The 22188-nt window shown below is 38.9% G+C and overlaps 1 protein-coding gene across 1 annotated transcript; it reads right to left on the bottom strand.

The window, feature by feature from the left end:
* Positions 1-12285: 12285 nt before the first annotated feature.
* On the bottom strand, positions 12286-17853 carry LOC137256211 (uncharacterized). The gene is made up of 3 exons (XM_067793931.1): positions 17809-17853; positions 13837-13928; positions 12286-13166 (listed from the first exon to the last, which is right to left on the bottom strand). Exons 2-3 carry the CDS (start codon positions 13895-13897, stop codon positions 12367-12369), a joined length of 861 nt encoding a protein of 286 aa, XP_067650032.1. The 5' UTR covers positions 13898-13928; positions 17809-17853; the 3' UTR covers positions 12286-12366.
* Between the last annotated feature and the right edge of the window lie 4335 nt (positions 17854-22188).

Here is a 22188-nt window from a genome sequence, read left to right as displayed (position 1 = left end):
CGATCACTGGTTCGTTCGAAACTTGATTACGGTTCTGTTGTGTATGGTGGAGCCTGCAAAAGCAACCTAAAACCGTTAGATTCAGTCCATCACCAGGGTCTAAGACTTTGTCTTGGGTCCTTCAGAACTTCTCCTGTTGACAGTCTATATGTTGAGGCCGATGAACCATCACTTTCACAGCGACGTTTAAAGTTGTCTTTACAATACATTACCAAATTATATTCTAATGACTCTAACCCTGCCTATAACTGTGTTTTCGATCCCCCTTATGAGGATTTGTTTAACAAAAAGTCTTCACTTGTTCCATCTCTTGGGCTCAGAATAAAGCCGTTTATTGCTGCTGCTGGTATTGAGCTGGACAACGTAGCTCCTTTCCGTCTTCTTTCCTCTCCCCCTTGGCAGTTGGTTAGGACACAGGTTGACCTAACTTTAACATCATTTAAAAAATCAGAAACGAATGAATTACAATATAAACAAGAATATAATCAATTGAAACATACATATAACAATTACAAATCCTTATTTACAGATGGGTCCAAGGACGGTGGCGCAGTTGCTTGTGCCACTGTCATTGGATCCAGAACAATATCTTCTAGATTACCAGATTGCAGCTCTATTTTTACAGCAGAAGCTAACGCCATATTAACAGCTCTTAAATATATTGAAAGACACCCGAAACGTAAACAGTATATAATATATTCCGACTCTCTTTCTTGTCTTCAGGCTATTAAAAATATTTCTTGTAAACATCCACTTTTAATTGAAATTATTGAACTGTATAATAATCTTGCTACTGGCCAATACGACATCGTCTTCTGTTGGTTACCCAGCCATGTAGGCATTTCTGGGAATGTGATGGCTAATCTTGCTGCCAAGGCGGCACTCAACAAGTCTGTGACACCACTTCGTATTCCGTACTCAGATTTTAAACCTACTATTAGATCTTATATACGTGATCTGATGCAAAAGAAGTGGGACACCCAAGTGGGCATAAATAAATTACATGCAATAAAACCCTACATTGGTTACACCTACTTGGGTTGTCAGTCCAGATTTGAAGAGGTCGTTATGGGGCGATGTCGTATTGGCCACACCAGATATACACATGAATACCTTTTGAAAGGTGAGGATCCTCCGTTCTGCATCCCTTGTGATGAAAGAATCACAGTCAAGCATATCTTGCTTGACTGTGTTGAGTATTCCATCACAAGGGGTCAGTATTTTAATTCACAAACTATGAAGGATTTTTTTAACAGCGTTAGTCCTCATTTAATTATTGCATTTTTAAAGGAATTAAATTTGTTAACTGAACTGTAAATAGATAAATATTTTAAAATTGGAAGATTAAATTTGTAACTCAAATCGTTAGTGGCTGTACCCTCAAAGGGGGTTGAAGTACCGTAAAACAATTGTCCTCCTGAGAGGGTACGTAAGTCCAGAAACATTTGAAGTAAATTTAAGTTTTCCAGCCTTTTAATCGTAGAATAAGTGTGTTTTTACTTTATGGCTAGATTTGTCTAAATTGCTAACAGCTGAAGGGATGATGTAAATCCAGCTAGGGTCCATGCAGGAAGCAAATGTACTGTAAGTCCCCATGGTCCTTAGTATGGTGATCTACCTTCAGTTGTTGGCAACCTATAGCTCATTTTTATATTGTACTGTCCTCTTTGATATATTGTTTTAGGTCTATTCACTAGTTTTATATTCTATTCTGTGATATTCTAGTCAGTTTTACTGTCCTTCGCTGACAGGGTTTTGCAATGTCCGTGCTCGTAATTCATTTGTACTTTTATAATTAATCGTTCTCGTCACGATATGGCTGCAATATTGCCGATGTGACGTTAAATATTAACTCACTCACTCACTCACTCCAAGATAAACTTGCTAAACTGGATAGGTACACTTAAAGCTACTAGGTAAGTACATTTGGCGAATGTCAGTGGGATTGACAAGACATATTTCAATACAGTTTAAAGATCTCACAACACTGTTTATTAATGTGTCCCAGCATTGTCACTGGAGTTTGGTCACTCTTGATTAGGGCTTTCGCAAATAACTTCAGCTTCATAGATATAGCTTGAATTTTGTTATATTTATAGAAAACCTAAATTCAAAAGAATCTCAAGGCTTAGTATGCTAGGTGTACTGTATATGTTGCTGGAAGTAAAGCTCTGTGTTTGAGACCCGTGAAGATCTGGTGTAGAAGAGGGCTTCAGCAACCCATGCTTGCCATAAAAGGTGACTATGTTTGTCGTAAGAGGCGACTAACGGGATCGGGTGGTCAGGCTCGCTGTCTTGGTTGACACATGTCATCAGTTCCCAGTTGTGCAGGTCGATGCTCATGCTGTTGATCACTGGATTACCTGGTCCAAACTCGATTATCTACAAACCACCGCCATATTGCTGGGATATTACTGAGTGCGACATAAAACTAAACTCACGAAATTATACTGAATTGTCATTAGAATTTCATCTATTTGTAAACCATATGTTTTCAAAATAAGGAAAACAAGCAAACGAAAATATTTTCGTCCACGAGCGAGCTTAGTCGAATTGAGACCGGAATGATTTCATTTTTTTTTGTCATGATACTTATAAACACACTTTCATTCATAAATTTACAACCTCCAAGACAATAAAAAAAACTATGAAAATTGAAGTGGAAGTCCAGATTCTTTTACTTGTTACAAATTAGCGGAATTAAGTCAAAATAAGTTGAATTTTGTGCCATGATACTTATAAATATATCCTCATTCATTTACATCCCCCAAAACACAGGAAAAGATGTATTTTGAGGAAAAGTAAATATTCTGGCATATTTTTTTCAAAATCGTCCCGAAATCGCGAAATTAAGTCAAAATCAGTTGAATTTTGTGTCATGATACTCATAATGGCACTTTCATTCATTTACATCCTCCAAAACATTAGAGAAGATCTATTTGGAGTGAAAAGGAAATATTCTCGCTCATGGGCCAAATGTTTTTCACCCATGGGCGAGATGTTTTTAAACGTCTGTCTCAATTAGCAGAATTAAGTCAAAATGAGTTGGATTTTGTGCAAAGATACTCATAAATATATCCCCATTCAATTACAACCTCCAAAACACAGGAAAAGATGAAGGCAAATATTTTCGCCCATGGGCCAAAATGTCTCGCTCCCATGGCTGAGAGTTTTTAAAATCGCCCTCATTTAGAGGAATTAAGTCAAAATGAGTTGAAATTTCTGTCATGATACTCATAGGTGTACTTTCATTCATTTACATCCTCCAAAACATTGGAAAAGATGTATTTAGGGTAAAAGGAAATATTCTCGCCCATGGGCCAAAATGTTTTTCGCCCATGGGCGAGATTTTGTTAAATCGCTCTAAATTAACGGCATTAATTCAAAATGAGCTGAAATTTGTGCCATGATATTAATGAACATACTTTCATCCATTCACAACCTCCAAAACATGGAAAAGATTTATTTTGAGTAAAAGTAAATATTCTCACCCATGGGCCAAATGTTTTTCGCCCATGGGCGAGACGTTTTACAAAATCACTCTAAATTAGCCGAATTAAATCGAAATAAGCTTAATTTCGTGTCACGACACTAATAAATACACGTTCATTTATTTAAAAACTGCAAAGCATGGAAAAAACATGTATTTTAAATGAAAGTAATTATTCTCGTCCATGGGCCAATATGTTTTTAACCCATGGGCGAGATTTTTAAAATCGCTGTCAGTTAGTACAGTCAAGTCACAATAAGCTGAAATTTGTGTCATGATACTTATTAACATTTTTCATTCATTTACAAACTCCAAAACATTTATTCTGGACGAAATTAAACCCTCTCGCCCATGGGCCTGCCCATTGGCCACTGTTCGCCCATTGAGTTTTCGAAAAAACTTTTTTTCATTTTTTCATCTTTAGCACATATACATAACAGCTGCATGTTTAATTTTGCCAAATCCCTAGTGAGAGAGTGGCCACATTGCTGAGAGTTTCTGGACTTTTGTGAGTCCAGAATTAAATTGTGACGTGTTATACCATTCAGAGAAATAATCTGTTAAAGTCTGTAGAAAATATTGTTAACAATAGAACACTGATTGATATTAATCTCATCTTACATGGCAATGCAGGTCTCTCAATTGATGAAAATCAGAATGTTTTCAAATGTGTACATATCTATATCTCTCAAACAAAACGTATTCTTAGTTGACATCTGTTGTATGTATCCTATCCCCTGTCCGTCTCTTGTGTATGTTGTAAGATGAATTTGTAATTATTGGGAGAGGGTTTTTCTAAGTTGCCCAGTCCTTTTTTTAATGAATAAAATATGTTTAAATCAAATGAAATGACTCTTTCAAAAGTGAAGCTCGTTGTTATGAAATTATCATCAATGCCCATTGTCCATTTCAAAGGAGATCGTTGAGTTTCCCAGTACACTGCACTGCATTCTTTCAGGAATTGGCCAGTCTCTTTATGATATTTATCAAGAGACCCAGTTTCGCCAATCTTCACAAATACCACCCGATTCTCTTTCAAGGTCAACTGAACATGTCGGGAAGAAGCACGTCCAAGAGCGAATCATGAAGACGCACAATTTCCATTTTTCTTCAGGGATTAATCACCATGTGCGCTCTGACAGTCCTGACGATATACATTTACTGCAAGTGCTTATGAGGCACTTGATTGGTCAACAATACATTTAGTTTAGCCTTCACATTTCTAGAAACCTAGCAGAAAACATATTCTGCATTCCTTGCATTTTGCCGCTTAATGCATAGTCTCAGTACAAACAAAATCGATAAATGAAAACTTTTACTGCTATTTTAAATGCTGAGGGATTTTTAACCGGATTTTCAAAACCCTCTCCACATCCAAAGAAGTCTTTTCTAAACACAGAGTCGGTTGTACAGTTGTGCCTATATCATGACTATATTATTATAGCTGTACAATGTTGTTTATTAACAAAAAAATCGAGTTATCAAAAATGGAGCAGACTTTCATCATGCAATACAATGACATAGTATGTGTTTATGAATCATAAAGAAATAGTGATGACACCAGGTGTTCGCGGAAAGTTGAACGTATCCCGACTCGCCGATGGAGCCCGTCATAAACATTTGCTAAATCAGAAAGAGTTCCGCTCGTACCCCCTTCCTTTTACCAAAGTATATTTGCTCCTTCCCCGATGTAATATTCCAACACTGACATGAACTTACTGATTGTTCTTATACCTGTCCTAGTTTACTAAATGTATATTTACCGTGATGTCAGGATGTCAGGTTGTAATTTTGGTTTTTGTTTGGGGTGGGGGTTACGGACGGAACCGCTGGATAGGTCGCAATTCCCAAACTTTGACGATCGGTGCACTGAGATATTGATATAAAATTCCATTCACACAGGCCAGTTAGCTAAAATCATAAGCTGTAAGACATGTTAAGGCTACAATCATGAGGGAGCCCAAGAATATAGATAACAAATGCCAGCACAGAAACTTCGTTACTGAGACAACCTGTTGCCCGACATCCATTTTTGGTGAAAGTCGCGGTGGCTGAGTGGATTAGATTGTTGACGTTGTAGGCCTAAGAGCATGGGTTCGAATCCCAATTCACCAATTAATTTTTGTAGGCCTAGAAGTATTTTAAGTTGGACTAGGGTATGTCAAAGCAACATTAAAAAGACAACGACTGCACTTATTACGTAACGTTATTTACAAAAACAGGGCAATGATGAGTAACATGTGTTAAGATAATTGATTAGATCAACTGTGTAATAAAACAGTATGTGAACATGTGATAACTTGATGATATTGAATGTTGTTTCCACATCCGATATATCAAATACTGTATCAGTAATTGTTTATGAGTATGTGAAACCATCAAACCTGAAACTTTCATCACACACGTTATGTATATGTCCAAGTTATCAAGTGACAAGATGGTGTGGTTAAACTGGTGCGACCATAAGAGAAACATACCGTCCTGTTATGTCAACTGCATAACGCATTTCCAACAATGCATCCTTGCATCCTCGAGTGAGTGAGTTGGGTTTTACGCCGTTTTAGCACTATTCCAGAAATGTCACGGCGGGGGACACCAGAAATGGGCGGCATACACTTTACCCAATGGGGAATCGAACCCCAGAATTACAAACGAGTAATTCCTCGAACACTAGGGAAGCTGAAGGTTGAAACACTGAGAGAAGAAAAGCAGCTACCCAGGGCTAGCAATAAGACATTACTTCCAAATGTGTAAAAATCGCATAGAAATTCTTGAGAAACATCTGCAGAGTGCTATTAAATACGTTAATGCTTGAAAATCAATTCATGAAACCATTTGAAAAGAAGAAAAGGCTTGCATACTCATGAGACATACCCATGCACTAATGTAGAGCATGAAAAAATATGCGATTGAACTTTTACAGGATCTACATTACGGACAACAAACTCTCCAGTGAGGACCAAATGAATATTAAGATGCCGAGTGTTGCCAAAATGAACTTTGCTGACTGTCGGACGGAGATGCTTGAGGTCAGTGGACCGCGAAGAGCATTGTTTTATGACAATGTTTTAATTCATCTGCACTAATCTTGATGAATGAACATTTTTTTGTATTTTGTGTACGCATTCGGTTCAGTTCTTGACATTGAGAAACCGTGCAACTGGTCTCCGTTGACAGGTGTTCTGTCATGGAACGGATACGAGTTCAACGTCACATCCTTCTCCCTTTGCAGTGACTTCACCTGGAGTTGAGTGTCTACCTGAATACCCATATGTGGCCCTAGTGTTTTGGTAATGACGAAATACTCAAGAAGACAGTTCATGTGAAAGGTAACCTAACCTTTTCAAATATGTAGTTCCTCGTGCATGATTTGCTTGTGTTGACGAACCCATCATTACACTGCTCTTCGGTGGTCATTGAAAACAACATGGTCATGGCAAATGACGTCACTCCTTTCTCAGAATCAGATTCTGGCTGCAATGAGATTTGAACGACTTACGAATAAGTAATGGCGTAGTATGTGGCAATAATTTGGAAAAACAAATCCGTATGGTTTAATGTATTATGATATACGGAGGGTAAAAAATAAGGGATCACGTGTGAGGACAAGTGTCCTTAAGTGTAAGTGTAAGTTTTAGCGGAGATCGGCCATAACACCAGGAGTTTACAAAAGGGTAAGCCCGTTCTGCTCTAGTTGCTGCAACCTCCGCAAACGATGTTCACAGAAGACGGTGGGCCAGTTTGACTTTTCTGGATATTTAATGGGATTATGATCAATAATAAACTCACAGATAACTTAAGTATTACACGTATATACTAACCATCATTGTTAAATTACATATTTGTTATGATTCATGTTCGTACACTTGAGTGAAGGGTATTCCTATTTTACAATCTTGACAACATTTGAGTACAGTGTATACCTATTTTGCAGTATTGACAAGATTTGGGAAGTGGATGTTCCTGTTTTACAGGATTGACAACATTTGAATAAAGGGTATTCTTATTTTACAGGTTTCACAATAGATGACTACAACCAAATGTTGAAATGGATCTCATTTCCCTTGTCACAGTGTTATGCTTTCGTTGTTAGAGCGTCATTCATTTACCTTGTCACAGTGTTATGCTTTCGTTGTTAGAGCGTTAATCACTTACCTTGTCACAGTGTTATGCTTTCGTTGTTAGGGCGTTAATCACTTACCTTGTCACAGCGTTATGCTTTCGTTGTTAGAGCGTTATTCATTTACCTTGTCACAGTGTTATGCTTTCGTTGTTAGAGCGTTTTTAGTGACCTTGTGACAACCTGACGAAGGGGCAAGGAATAGCCGAGAAAAGTTGTATAAACAAAAGTGCTGACATGGATACGATGGGGTATGTCATAAAAATCTGAATCACTGAGTGTTATTAACCAGCCTTTGTTACCAGCAGCTGGGTTGCATAAGAGAGAATATCTGGGTAGATTGACTCTGTAGGTAAGTTAAGCGGTAACGACATTTGCGACTTATTTCATTGAGACTTTATTCATTGCAAAATTTGAGCATTGAGTTTAGTAACAAATACGGATGAGTTACGATAAAAGTCAACATATTCTTTAAGATCATATTTACAAGTAATATTTAACGTATGGTGTAAAGAAGTGGATTTACGTTTCAGCATGTTTTGCATACTATCATTAAAATCATTTTGAGCTAATCTAAACTGACAAAGCCGTTTGAAAGTGAAACTAGCCATTTGTGTCACAATGTTTAATGTTTTGAGTGATACTTATTATGGGTCACATTTCGTATCATAAATGTTCAGTGCTTTTCGTACTTTGGCAGCAGGCTTTAAGGCAGCGCTTTGAAGTTACCTCCCCTTTAGTAAGTGTTTTGATTAGTTTGTGTACTTCCGGGAGACAGCTAGAAGATAATACGTTGATGGTCGTATATTCGAATATTCACGAATCGGTGACTGTGTATGTAAAGGTTCGTTGGTGTGTTGAGATGGGACACACACACACACACACACAGATTAACTGGAGTACATTAAACTACCTACCTTCGTCAACGCCTGATCTACGTAACCCCTGCCTGACCGCTCTCTGTGTTACATTTGTGACAGTGCATAATTTATCTTTGTATTCTTCACATTTATGTATGTATTTTGTATATATTTTCAACATATATTTTTCTGTATGTATGTATTTTGTATGTATTTGCCTGAAAGTTCACATTCGTGTTGAAGAGTTGCTAATATTGAAATGTCACTTTAATTAGCCTTCACGTCATGGCTCAAACTGATGTAACACACTTGGCAAGGATTATTAACACAGGCCATATACCACTGAACATGTCAAGCTCAAAACTCAAGTCATTGTTTATTGCACAAGTAAATGTCTTAATGATCACTGTATAGACATCCAGGACCACAACTATAATAAATCCAGTCTAATTAATCCCAAGCCTCAACTTCTTATGTCAGGTGTAGGAAGTAAACTGACATCCAGACTGAAGTTGTAAAACAAGCCGTAATTAAGCCGGTGTAATAATCCTGTCACGGTCAAACATTCATTTCGGCTCGTCCAGTCAGTGACCAGTAGTATAAACATCTGATCTAGGCTAACCAATCAAAATCGTAACTAAAACGCCTATTATACGTTTTCGGCCAATCGCAAAAGAATTCTAACATTGATCAGTGATGTTTCGGCTATAGAAAGAGGTCAGCGACTTCCTATCAACAAACTTTACCTCACAATAAATGTTGAAACATCTCATTGACTGATCATTGACTTACGGAATTCTACATTCTATTTAAGGATCTAAACTTGTTACCCCACACGAACCGGGTAACACATTCAATAAAACTGTTTCTCACTCTCACATCAAGACTTCGGTGAGTTGACATTATATTTGTGACCCATTAGTTTAGACTTGACTCTGTTGCATTGTACTAGAAACCTTGATTGTGTACCTTTGTATCTTGCTGTTGTTTGCTGAACAAATATTATAGAAAATTTCAGACTTCTCAATGTTATATTATTCACCGTAACAGCAGTCTTACCAGGAACTATAAGGCCCTCTGATCAATATGCGCGCTGAGTGATACAAGTCAAAGACAATCTGTGGCAATGACCGAGCAGGTGCGTTTAGAGATCCCTTATACTTTTTAACAGAAGTACTTTTGCACACAGAAAGCATATCGTATTCTTTAGTTGATCACTTGCATGGCTTATTACAGGCAGGTAGACCAAAGGCAGTATCTTGTGTTCCCATATCCAAACAGCATGTATGAGGAAAAGACAACCACAGTACAATCCATGACTGTAGTTAACACTGACTAGTTTTCCAAGCTCTTTACATAGGCGTGTTTCCACCAAACAACAGGAAGGCACGTTTACCAGCATTAGACTTAACAAATGTTCTTGCAAAATCAGAAATAGCACAAAACAAACCAGTTAAAGCCAGCTGGTGTACAACTTCATAGGCTGTATCATCCGCAAGTAGGATAGAGTTTTACAGAACACTATCGTGATCCGAGAATCTAAGAAACGTTGTTATAACGTTGTGAGGAGCCCAAAGCATGACTTTTCCTCAACATACATTTGCAACGTTGGTATTAAGTTGTGACATAACGTTATGAAATGACGTAATACTAACGCTCTGTGTGAGCTGGGTGGTAACCTAAGGTAATTGTATTGCATTTCAGTAAATCTGTATTGACTTGTATGAACACTGATTATTTATTTTCAAATAATCTTTTCAGATCCTGTACATCTGTCCAATCAGCCAGCACGTCATAGAAGCAGTAGAAGAGTCTCTGCATGCATCTCGGTGTCAGACTGAACTGACCCGAGTTGCAGAACTCGATTACTACACACAGAGAGGTGTGAAGGCACGTGGAATATGATTTCAGAGTAAATAGCAAATTTCAAATGTCTGTGCCTCAAATCGACAGAAAAGCTATGATAAGTAAGATGAATAGAATTCAGAAATCACATAGTTCTAACAAATATATTTCCTTGGCAAGATATGTTAATACATGTATTTCATAAGTCTTTTTGTTTTCGGTATGTAACATTAATGTGCACGAGTAAATATACTCTTCAAAAAAAGTAGGGGAACCTGGACTTTGAAGTCTAGTAGAACGAAAAACCATTGAGGAACGTTACAATGACATTCATCTTGTTTATGCAGCAACACAACGCACGGGAATCACGTGCACAACGTGAGAGCCTCCTACACGTGCATGGGGTGTCATTGTGAATCTTGACGTTTTTCAGGCAGGTCGATAAATCACTGTAGACCCTTTTGTTTCGATAATTTTCTTGCATCTGTGCATGGTTAGGGTTTTCAGGGTCAATTCACACACTCCTGACTGAAAATTGTAAACCTAAAAGTTTCAGGTCATACTCCAGTCACCTAACAAGAGGGATAACTGAACGAACAGCTTTGCTTTGAATGAAATCCATTTGATGATGCATTCTCAAAACATCCATTATTATTGTGTCCACATTGATTCAGGCCCATATATCTCCCAGTTTCGACAATCGTACATTGAAAGTACAGTTCGAGTATATGTATGTCTCTCCCCTCTCCCTCTCTCTTTCTATCTCTCTGGCGACCTATAGCCCATTTTTATAATGTATCTTCCTCTCTAGTTTTAAATATCTATCAGTGATTATCCCTCGTTGACAGACTTTTTACCATTCACTGTAATGTATAATATTAATGGTTCTCGTCACGACATGGCTCAAATATCGCCCATGTGACGATACGTTTTACCTCACTTACTCTATCTTTCGGAGAGTAAAATATGTATCTGTGTATAAGACTTCCAATCATAAGTCTACTCCAAAAATAAAATGCCCCACTTTGTATGCCACAAAAATTCCACACAGCCTTATTTGTTATCTAGATTGAGTCTGGTGCTGACAATCCCAAACAAAACATGGGTCTCACACATTGTATTTATGAGCAATTACCTCTTAGAGATATGCGATCTGTAACAGTCCGACTGTTAGTTTAACCATGATGACACATGCCTATACAAAACGTCTGGTGAACAAAGCACGTTCTGTGGACTTTAGGAATCTTTGCTGACAGCAGAGTCGATTGTACAGGGCAAACTATGTCTTAGGCATCTGCCTATGGGGTGGCACGTATGTGTTTGAAAAACGTTGTTCGTATCCTGCACCAACGGTGGCTGTCGTCACAAACACATGCAAAGGCACGTCCGTCGTTCACAGTTTAACCGGAAAATGTCTGAGAGAGCTTTACTGAGGCAATGAATGCTGCAACCTTGATAAAACAATCTGTGAGCAAGTGTTGCACGAAATCTTGGGAAAAATAGCATGCCAAATGATGATATTGACTGTTGGACACAGTAATAACAAAATGCAAATCAAGTGTACCATGTTTGGTTTATTCTCAGGTCATCATAAACAGCAACTCAACCCTTTACCTGGAATTTAAAAACAGACTCCTTCACCTACAAATAATACACCAGACATTGTGGGAAGATATGTAAGCATATCCCGGTGTTCTGGGATCTGGAGAAGCCCATGTTCTTGTTCACAACAACAACAGGCAATAGTGAACATCTGCGATGGAACTGAATTTTCTGTCTGGATACCTATGGTTGTATACTGGATTGGTGGGGCACGTTTGGTGGATGTTACACTTCTTTCACATGGCAGATGGGATGATAATTTCGTCTTTTTTCACAGACTTCATGTATGCTGATACTGAGCTAAATCATACATTGTTTCAAAACTGCAAGGGACAGCCAATAGACCCAAACTTCATTTAAGCATTTCGCTTAAATATGTATGATAATATTGTGTTTGAATTTACATTCGTATTATTACTAACTGCAATACATGTTTTTGTGTATACATTCTAATTCAATATTGTTGACATAAAGAATGGATCTGTGAACCAGTTCATTCCTTGACGATTGCTACCTCTACCCATTCCCATTCTTGACCCCATTCCCATTCCGGATTCCATTCCGGATCCCATTCCGGATCCCATTCCGGATCCCATTCCGGATCCCATTCCGGTTCCTGATCCCATTCCCATTCCAGATCCCATTCCCATTCCGAATCCCATTCCCCTCCGACGGTTTGGGTTAAACCGGTTCATCATCCACATGGTTTCTGAGTTGATGTCGAGCATGCCTGGGGGAAGGCCGAACATGTTCATCATCTGGAAATCCATGTATTGATCAAGGTTCCCATTAAAGAGGAACATGTTTGCTAAATTGTTCAGTGGGTTTGATTGGCCCCATTGGTTTCCTTGACCGAATCGATTTCCTTGCCGACTCCACTGGCTTTGTGGCGTCCCCAGCTGGTTTTGTGACGGCCCCCACTGGTTTGGTGGTGGTCCCCATTGATTTTGTGGTGGACCCCACTGGTTTTGTGGTGGACCCCATTGGTTTGGTGGTGGACCCCATTGGCTTTGTGGTGGGCCCCATTGACTTTGTGGTGGGCCAAATCCATTGGGCATCTGGTTGGACTGCATAGCATATTGTGGCTGTTGTTGCTGTTGCTGTTGCTGTTGCTGCTGTGGTGGTGGAGCTGCAAAATTCTGTTGAGGAGGGTTTGTTGATTGCACAGCATTTGCTGCAGGTGCTCCGGCATTGCTACCTTGCTGGTTGGCTTGGGTGTTGGCATTAATAGGGTAATTCTGTCCAAGTCCTGTAAATAAAGGCATCAAACATGTTATGGTGACAGTTTAATGTTGCGTAGAACGGCGGGATGGTGTATGAGATTGGAATTACCTAGAATACCTATAGAAAACAGCTTATGCTAAAACAGGTATCACGCGTGATTAATATTCAGTATCATTATCATTTCAATATTTGTTTGTTCAAAGCATAATTCAACAACAATGTCTGACTTAATGAAGGAAAACTATTCCGAAACCATCAATCAAGAGATGCGGATTTGTTTCTCCCGAGAATGAAGGAAGGTGTAATTCTCTCATCCTCGTCCACAAGGGAAAGATTACCTGTACTGCCGAGTGCAGGCAACTCTGTATTCTACACATTGTTGGGTGGAATGTAATTCTCACTTAAGCTGCAGGTGCGGCAGTCGGCCAGCGCACTTTTGCGATAAAACCACCTAATGGCTCACAGTAACAACAAAAGAATCATTAGACATCAGGTTGTCACGAGTCTCTGTGCTGGTGTGCGAGTTACGGAGGACTCAGCGCTAGGTACAACAACGTTAAGAAAAATGGCTGACGTCAAATCGTATTATCCTCAAAATGACATCGATATGACTTGACCAATCAGCGTTGGGAATTAAGGACACATGTGCTCAACATCCGGCTGTTATTCTGTTGTTATGAGGTTCTAGTCCTCACCTGGTGATAGGTTGGCTGCAAAGCACAACACTACACACAGTGTCGACAGCATGGTCTCCATTGCAGCTGTAGGCCTTTCTGTCCACTGAACACTGAAAAGCCAAAACAATTATTATTTACAAACTGTAATAGATATTCTCAACAAAGGATATGGCCTACCTTTAGAATACAGCCCCGCAAACTTGAAAAAGATGTGGTAATACTCTTTTACGTAATTGTAGGTTATTTTGTTCAAAGCATGTTCTCGAAACAAGGTCGTCAAGCTCAGCGAGTGAGTATAAGCTCCGCTCACTGATGCTTCATCTCTTCCAGTTATGTCATTGCAGAAACCAAACGATGTTGTGAGTTTCCAGTAGTTGTTCACTGGCGGATGCGCAAAGTTTCGCAAGCACCAGTTTGAAATATTTTTGACTAATACGCTCATATCTCTTAGTATTAAGAGGTGCTGAGGTGTCATATTTTGTGTATTTTTACATTTTGTATTTTTTTTAAAATTTAGTAAGAACTCTTTACACTGGTCACATATTCTGTTATTCGCAGTTTTGGTCAATTTAAATAATCTAAATATATGTTATATTTCGGTTTCAAACGTAACCATTTGGACCAAATGAATTATTAATGTAAACTAAAATGCATATATACCTTTGTCATTCAGCAATTTGCATCATTACACTTAAATGGAGTTTATTAGGATTCATTTTTCGAACCATTAAACTGGACACGTCAGCCATTTTCGTGCCGGTTCGGTCATTGCATTCTATTTGTTAGAATAATTACAAGGGTGAAGGTTTAGGTTAGGTTTAGGGTTTAGGGTTAGGTTTTATGGTTAGTGTTTAGGGTTGGGTGAGGGACCTAATCCAATATAGTAAGTAGATGTCCGGTGCAATGCTTGATAACCCTTTGTTTTCCTTTTGCATTTTTTATACTTTTATCATTAAAAAAACCCCGGAAGACCGAAAACGTCAAAAGTTAAAAACGCGATGAAATTTTTTAATTTGGGGCTAATGGAAATCGGCCTGGATCTTGCACTGAAACCACTTTCACTACGGCATATGTTCTGTAATGATTCAAGCTCTTAACTCACCCTCGTGCCGTCACTAGACATGCCCATGTCTCACTTATTTAGCGTGATCAACATTATCTTCACTGTGTTTCCTACAACACCTTTCTGTCACGAAAGCTGCCAATGATTTTATACAAACATGTCATTCATGCATGCACCGTGAAATCGACGTCTGACGCCTGACGTCAGCAACCGTTTTCAGTTCGAGCCATATTGGCTCAATCCAAACCACATGGTATCTTGTAGATTACGGAATAGGACGAGTGTGCCAAATGGTATCTTGGCCATTAGGCAAACGTCTGTACATTAAAATCACGAGACACCACGTCTATCCGTAACCAATTCGACTCGTTCCGTTCATTTCCCAGACGTCAAAGGAATGACCAACTAAATTTGATTTGCATATTGTGCAACAGTGTGGACGTAGCTCAGTTGGTTAGCTGTCAGGCTAGCAATCCGAAATTTGCGGTTTCGCGTCCGACGGATTCTCACAAACTGGTTACCTGTCTCCGTCCACACAAGAGGTTGTGGTGCTGAATTCGAAAGGTGCTACCGCAAGAGTGGTGTAAACAGTCGAAAAGCAGTCGGAAAGATGCAAGTAACGTCACGGTTTTGTTTTTGACTGAATCAAGCTTCTTAAATCATCATCATCATCATCATCATCATCATCATCATATTTATTTCCTCACTAGGAGATTATTGTGGAGAGATTTACAAATTTGGGCAGTAGATGGACATGTACATGTTTTTAAAAAGAGATATTAGTAATTAAAGTTTGGCTTTGATTAGAATTTGCGAATTATTGGAAACATTTATGATATCATGAAAAGATTAGAGTTCATATGTTTATGGCGCGTTTATGACTACGTGGCACAGTTAGATAGGTTTATTTGTATTTATTTAAAATTTTGAAAGAACATGTTTGAAAACATACACATTTCTCTTCAAAATGCCTCCTAAAAAATTGTTAGCTGGTAACAAATACTTCCCTAGATCTCAACACCGAATAATGTTGAAAAGATTTTATCTGATCGTGTGCCACAAAGTTTGGAAATAATGGTCCTCGAAATATTTGAAATTTAATGCTAACCAGTGCATGGCAAGAACTTTTTTTGAAACCTAACACCATCCAATTCGTTTAAAAAATTGTTAGCGTTAGTATTTCTTTTCTTTCTTACACACGACCTTGTATAGGTAATGTGACTGTACAGAGGCATGCCTACCACAACCAGTCATGCACAACACGAGCCAGGTCCATGTCAAATACCATCTTTCATCGAGACAAGCTAACCTTCCGGCTGCCAGTAGATCAGCGCTGTGGAAACGAGCTAGACTGAAGCAAAATTCCAGTGGATCGCAGTGGTGGAAACGAGCTAAGTTCTTGGCACCCAATAGATCACGTTTGTTGACACAAGCCAAATTCCCGATATCTAAGAGATCACTTCTGTGGAGATATACTACATTCCCGATATCCAGTACATCATTTCTAAATTCTCAGCACCCAATAAATCACTTCTGTGACACAAGCTAAATGAAAGGCATCATTTCTGTGACTCAAACTAAATCCAAGGCACCCACTCCATCAATATTGTGATAACAGGCTAGATTCCCTACATCGAAAACATCACTTCTGTGGAAACGTAATGATTTCATTAGCTCGATTAATCGCTTCAGTGGACACAAGGTAAATTCTTGACATCCAATAAATCCCTTCTGTGGAATCAAAACACATTTGGTGGACTCATTGAGTCTTTTCTGTTGGCACAAGCTAAATTCTCGGCACCCAATAACCTCTTTTGTAGAATGAAACTAAATCCTCGGCTCCCAATACTTTACTTCTGTGGAAACGAAACTTCGTGGTTCATGAATTCGGATGCCTAAAGATATCAATATATCGCTTCCTTGGACACCTTAAAGATTCCCGCTACTCAGACATCGATATCAGGGAGACGTCATAGATTCCCCTTACCCAAGACATTGGAAACAAGCTGGGTTCCCGAACAGATCACTTCAGTGGAAGATGTTAACTTCCCGGTCTTCATTACATCTCAGTGGAAGCATGATAATTTCCGGTACATGCAACACAGTCTATCATTATATGCACGTGTTCCCTGGGCCAGGTAATACACGAAGGAAAGATGTGTCATAAGTAACTATGAAAATTGTCCACACACTACGTGACCAATACGTTTGGGGTTTGTTTTGTTGTGGACATCTGGGTAAAGCCTGTGGAAACAATCCACCATGTTGGTAATGCTGTGTTCCTTGTGTGTGCGAGGATCCTAAGATCCCTCTTATTATGACTATTACTTTCTGAACTTCTAATTCAAGTCATTTCAACATGAAGAATAACAGCCATTTCCATGGACAACTACAATTCATCCCCATCAATTAATTCGTACAATCCAATGTTAAAGTCAGAAGATAACCTAAACGTTTACTATTACTACATAGCAAAGGGAAATATCGGATAAAAGCAGAGTTTAGCTTAAAATGAAGAATGTTACACTGATCTTCAACAAAACGAATTCATCTGTGTTCCCCCTTACCTGCAATGATCATAATTTATAAAATCATAATTGAATGTATGTGCAAGAAGTCTTAGAGCACAATTAAGTTCGTGTTTATTTTTAAAATATGTAATTATAAACATGATGTGACTTTTAGAAAGAGACATCTTTTATTTGGTTTGGTGTTGGTAGATACTAAGGTTTTATGTCAAACACGTTTCTGTCGTTTGCATGTTTAATAAACAGCACAAATACATGTTTTGTTTTCTAACCCATCCTGATATTCATGACTTCAACGCTCGTTTGAAAAGAACCAGTTCTTGTGAATCTTGCATGTATCTTTCCTTTCGAACAAGGCGATGCTTTTTAAAAATCCCAGGAATAAAAAAGACGACTTACCTGTAGTTAGACGCTTCCCTTAGGTACCAGGTAGATCCCGCACCCTGCAGTAACCCGCTGTGAGGCAAACTGCCTTATTTATACTGACACCATTCGAGACGCGCAGTAAAACAACGTAATTGGTGTCAGGAACAACCCCTATTATGTTCTTCTGACGGGGGGCACGTCTATCAACGTTGTTGATGCTCGTGACGGATAGATGACATGAGTCGAGGAAGCAGCTACACGTGGTGGGTTTATGAACGAATAAAAGAATGATTTATCACACAGTGTGGACCATTCTCAGCACACATTTTCCAACATGGTTTATATTTGTATGTTGATGAAGTGTTGCAGCAACTACATTCGGAACACTGACGTCGGGAGACATCGTTGGCCACAAATTCAACAACGTGAGCAGTATTGTAACGGTGCCCACAACTTCAGCAACGTCAGCTCAGTTCAGACCAAAATCAAGTTACGTTTTCGTTTGGTTGATACAGCATCTGCACAGTAACTAGTGCGGTTGTACAAAACAATCTTAGCGCTAAGGCTACCTAAGATCGCTTTGAGAACGGCACACTGGGACTCCTTTCACGAAGCAACATTTACTAAGGTTAACCTTAACGGTCACATGGAACTAAAAAATCAAGCATAATTAAAACACATATATCACTTATTTATGACATGCAATATACATTGCTGCTTTGAAAAAAACAAATAAACAAAATTATAAGCGTACATTCGCGATTCAAAAGTGCAATATTTTGTACTTGGGCTTACTTCCCCCGAAACGAAGCCCTCGGGATACCGAACCCAGTCTTAGCGGGTGGATGTACACTCAAGTGTAACGACGACTTCCGTTTGGCTGGTTCATTTGCTGATATGCTGAGAGTTCATTGTGTGCACAGAAAGATGATCTGTTTGATGGGTATTTTAGAAGTATAGCCAGTCACAAGAAAGTAAGATTCTTTATGGATAACAACTTCTTTTTTGTGTACTTGATGCGTCGTTTCAGTATGGATTCATGTACTGTTGTCAAACAAAATCATATACGCTAAAAGAAGTCGTTATCCATGAAGAATGTATATAGAGACGTTAGGTTTTGAAGATGCATGTTCTCTGAATCTGCGCTCGATCCAATCAAAAATCATCTCAGTAGAGATGGTAAACTACTGCGTGGCTGGAATTTGTCATTCGTCCAAGCACAAAGCATTACTTGAAACTGACAAGAGTTTGCAACAGTTTCCGTCAGATCCAGTCATCCGAAAAAAATGAATGTACATGTAGTTTGTTTGCAAGCCACAGACATAAAAACATGTCATGTGTATCACACGTGCCTAATTACAAAATGTGGGAGAGACGGGACTCGGGTGCACAATTTATTTTCTTTATGTCGTATAGTCTGATAGGTGTTAAGTTCAAATTGCATGTGGTCAATAATAGAAGCTGTGTACTGCATTTTGTCTTTAGCAGACAGGCAGGCAGACATAAAGGTGTGAATAAACCAGACACTGAGCTTTCTCTGTGACAGACTGCTTACCACAATCAACAAGTTTTTTTTCCGTAACGAGAAGATTATATACTTTGTGTACACAATCAAGATTACACTGCTGCTCAGGACCTCAGACTCTGGGCATGCATACTGTTTCAAGCTCTGCGAGCCTATTCACTGCGCAAACGTTATGGACGCAGAGCAGCACAGCCGTTGAAACCAGTTTTTCCCCCAGCGCAGGGGGAAATTTAGTGAAACGTTTGAACTCCGATTTCACGGGCTTTTTTTCATCATTATTTTTCAATTTTATAGGTCGAATTGGCATTTTTGATGATTTGTTTCGGTAAGTGCATACCGAAAGGTACCAGAATCTGCAAAGTTGTGTTGTACGTTGCATGTGACCTTTAACTTCCATTCTTTAACACCGCACTAAGGTTACCTTAGTGACTTACGATCATCTTAATGGTTTGTGAAAGGAGGCCCTGGGTAATTAGGTGTCACGATGGCCTCTTCTATTAGTTTCTTCCTGCACATTCAGCAATGGAAAGCATGGAAAGCATTCCTTTTCATACCCATAGAAGTCAGCTATAGAACAATTTGTATGACATGCACCTAATAAGATGTATGTCAATAACAGAGCGGGTTGTAGATCAATAACTAACCTGGTTTCGGTCAAGAAGTTTTCCAAATGAATGTCAAGAAGCTTTCCAGATGAATGTCAAGAAGCTTTCCAGATGACTGTCAAGAAGCTTTCCAAATAAATGTCAAGAAGCTTTCCAGATGAATGTCAAAAGGTTTTCCAGAGGAATTTACTGAAGCCTACCAGATCAGTGTCAAGAAGCTTACCAGGTGGATGTCACGAGGCCTCCCAGATGAACGTCAAGAAGCTTTCCAGATGAATGTCAAGAATCTTTCCAGATGAATGTCAAGAAGCTTCCAACAGGAATGTCAACAAGCCTACCAGATGAATGTCAAGACGTTTTTCAGATGAATGTTCCAAATGAATGTCAAGGAGCTTTCCGAATGATGGTGAAGCTTACTAAATGAAAGTCAGGAAGCTTACCAGAAGAATGTCAAGAAACTTTCCAGTTGAATGTCAAGAAGGTTTCCAGGTGAATGTCAAGAAGCTTTCAGGTGATTGTCAAGAAGCTTAGCAGTTGTAGATCAATACCCTAACCAGTTGTAGATCATTAACAAGTTGTAGGGCCCTACCCTACCCGTTGTTAATCAATAACTAAACCAGATGTAGATCAATAACCGAAACAGTTGTAGGTCAGTAACCTACCAGTTCTAGATCAATAACGTAACCCGACAGATGTCAAAAAGATAACCAAATATGTATAAATAACAAAAAAAGCTATGTTAGTCTATAACCTAATCAGATGTTTGTCACGAAGATAACCGGATATGTACGTAAATACAACAACCAGGTATGTAAGTCTATAACCTAGCCAGATGTGTGCCATCGCCCTAGTCAGATATGTGTGTCAGTACCTTTACCAGGCGTATGTCAATAAACTATGCAGTTTAGATCTACTTTGACAATAAGACGTCGACAAGTCAATAAGTCGACGTTAGATTTCAAGCACTCAAGCACTCCGACCCTATCACGACAGTTCACACGTATCAAAGGTATCAACGTTTGAAACTAATATATTTTATCATACGACGTATGATGTATAGATCCACAAACGTGACGAACATCTTCAAAGCTTGATATGACTGTTTACGATGAATATGTTTGACGAAGGAGACCCAATGTTAGCCATAATGGCTGTGATGGCTCTGCAAATACCTTTTGCCTCAGGTAGCAAACTAGTGTTGACAGAGAGCTCTCTCTAGTTGCTGAAGTCCATTGATGTTTGGAATGAATGTCGTAAAATTGAATGCATGCGTATTATGCCATGTTCTAAAGAAGACCGCTGCAAAATCATTTCCATAATTGTGAGATACACAGATTAAAAGTCGAGCTGGTTGTACGATTCCGACTATATCATAAGGTTTATGAATCAGATACATATTCGGAGTGAGTTTAACCTTCCTCAATGCTGATCCAGTCACAAACAAATGCCGAGCATTCCATCGGACAATAATGAGAACATAGCAAATTGAGGCGCTGCCTTGTGATCATTTGAGCGGGTGTCGCATCACGTCTAAAATAGCATACACATGTCTATCAAAAAGACTTTTCAAAACTTTTATGTCTTAAAATAAGAAAATATCCCTTAACGTCATTTCAACAGTATTCCTACAAGATGACGACAGAAGGTCAAGAGTCGACTTCACACATTGCACAGATGCCGGTATTCGAACCCATGACGAGTCAATACTTGAGTATCTAGACTTCACCATAACCTGAAATGTCATTGCAGTTAAATGCACTTTGTTTGATTGGCAAAGTTAAAGGTATGCAACAGCCTAGTCAACACGGGAATACTGCCAGAATGGACCGAACCTAATTACTAGAAACCGTGGACCCAGATCAAGGTGACCTACTGTCTTGCCCCGCTGCCACAACCCGGGCAAACACCTCCAGAGGCCACTGACAGGTTGTATGAAGAATAGCGAGTAAATCGTGACGAGAAGGTACTTTTCGCCATAACGAAATTATGTCCAAAACATGGACAATCAATCAAAACACAAACAAGTCCTCATTAATTAACATTTTATAGTCGGATATGATAGTCACGGGTTATTAAGGTACACTATTAATTGTTATACGCCCATCTCGTTTGTAAATAGACTGCTGATAAGGAGAAGGCTACCCATGTTTAATGGCGATGAATGAGGCACGTTGTGTGTATCTAAAAGTCCAAAGGACCTCAGCCCATGGCTGCATGAACACATTTGTATTCATATTACTTATAGGCATTCACTTTTGTTTGTTTAATTGTTTAATTGCTCGG

This window comes from Haliotis asinina, chromosome 11 (assembly GCF_037392515.1).
Source record: "Haliotis asinina isolate JCU_RB_2024 chromosome 11, JCU_Hal_asi_v2, whole genome shotgun sequence".
In the NCBI taxonomy this organism is placed as follows: Eukaryota; Metazoa; Mollusca; class Gastropoda; order Lepetellida; family Haliotidae; genus Haliotis; species Haliotis asinina.
The sequence above is the reverse complement of the archived record's forward strand: the minus strand, read 5'-3'. Positions and strand labels throughout refer to the sequence as shown.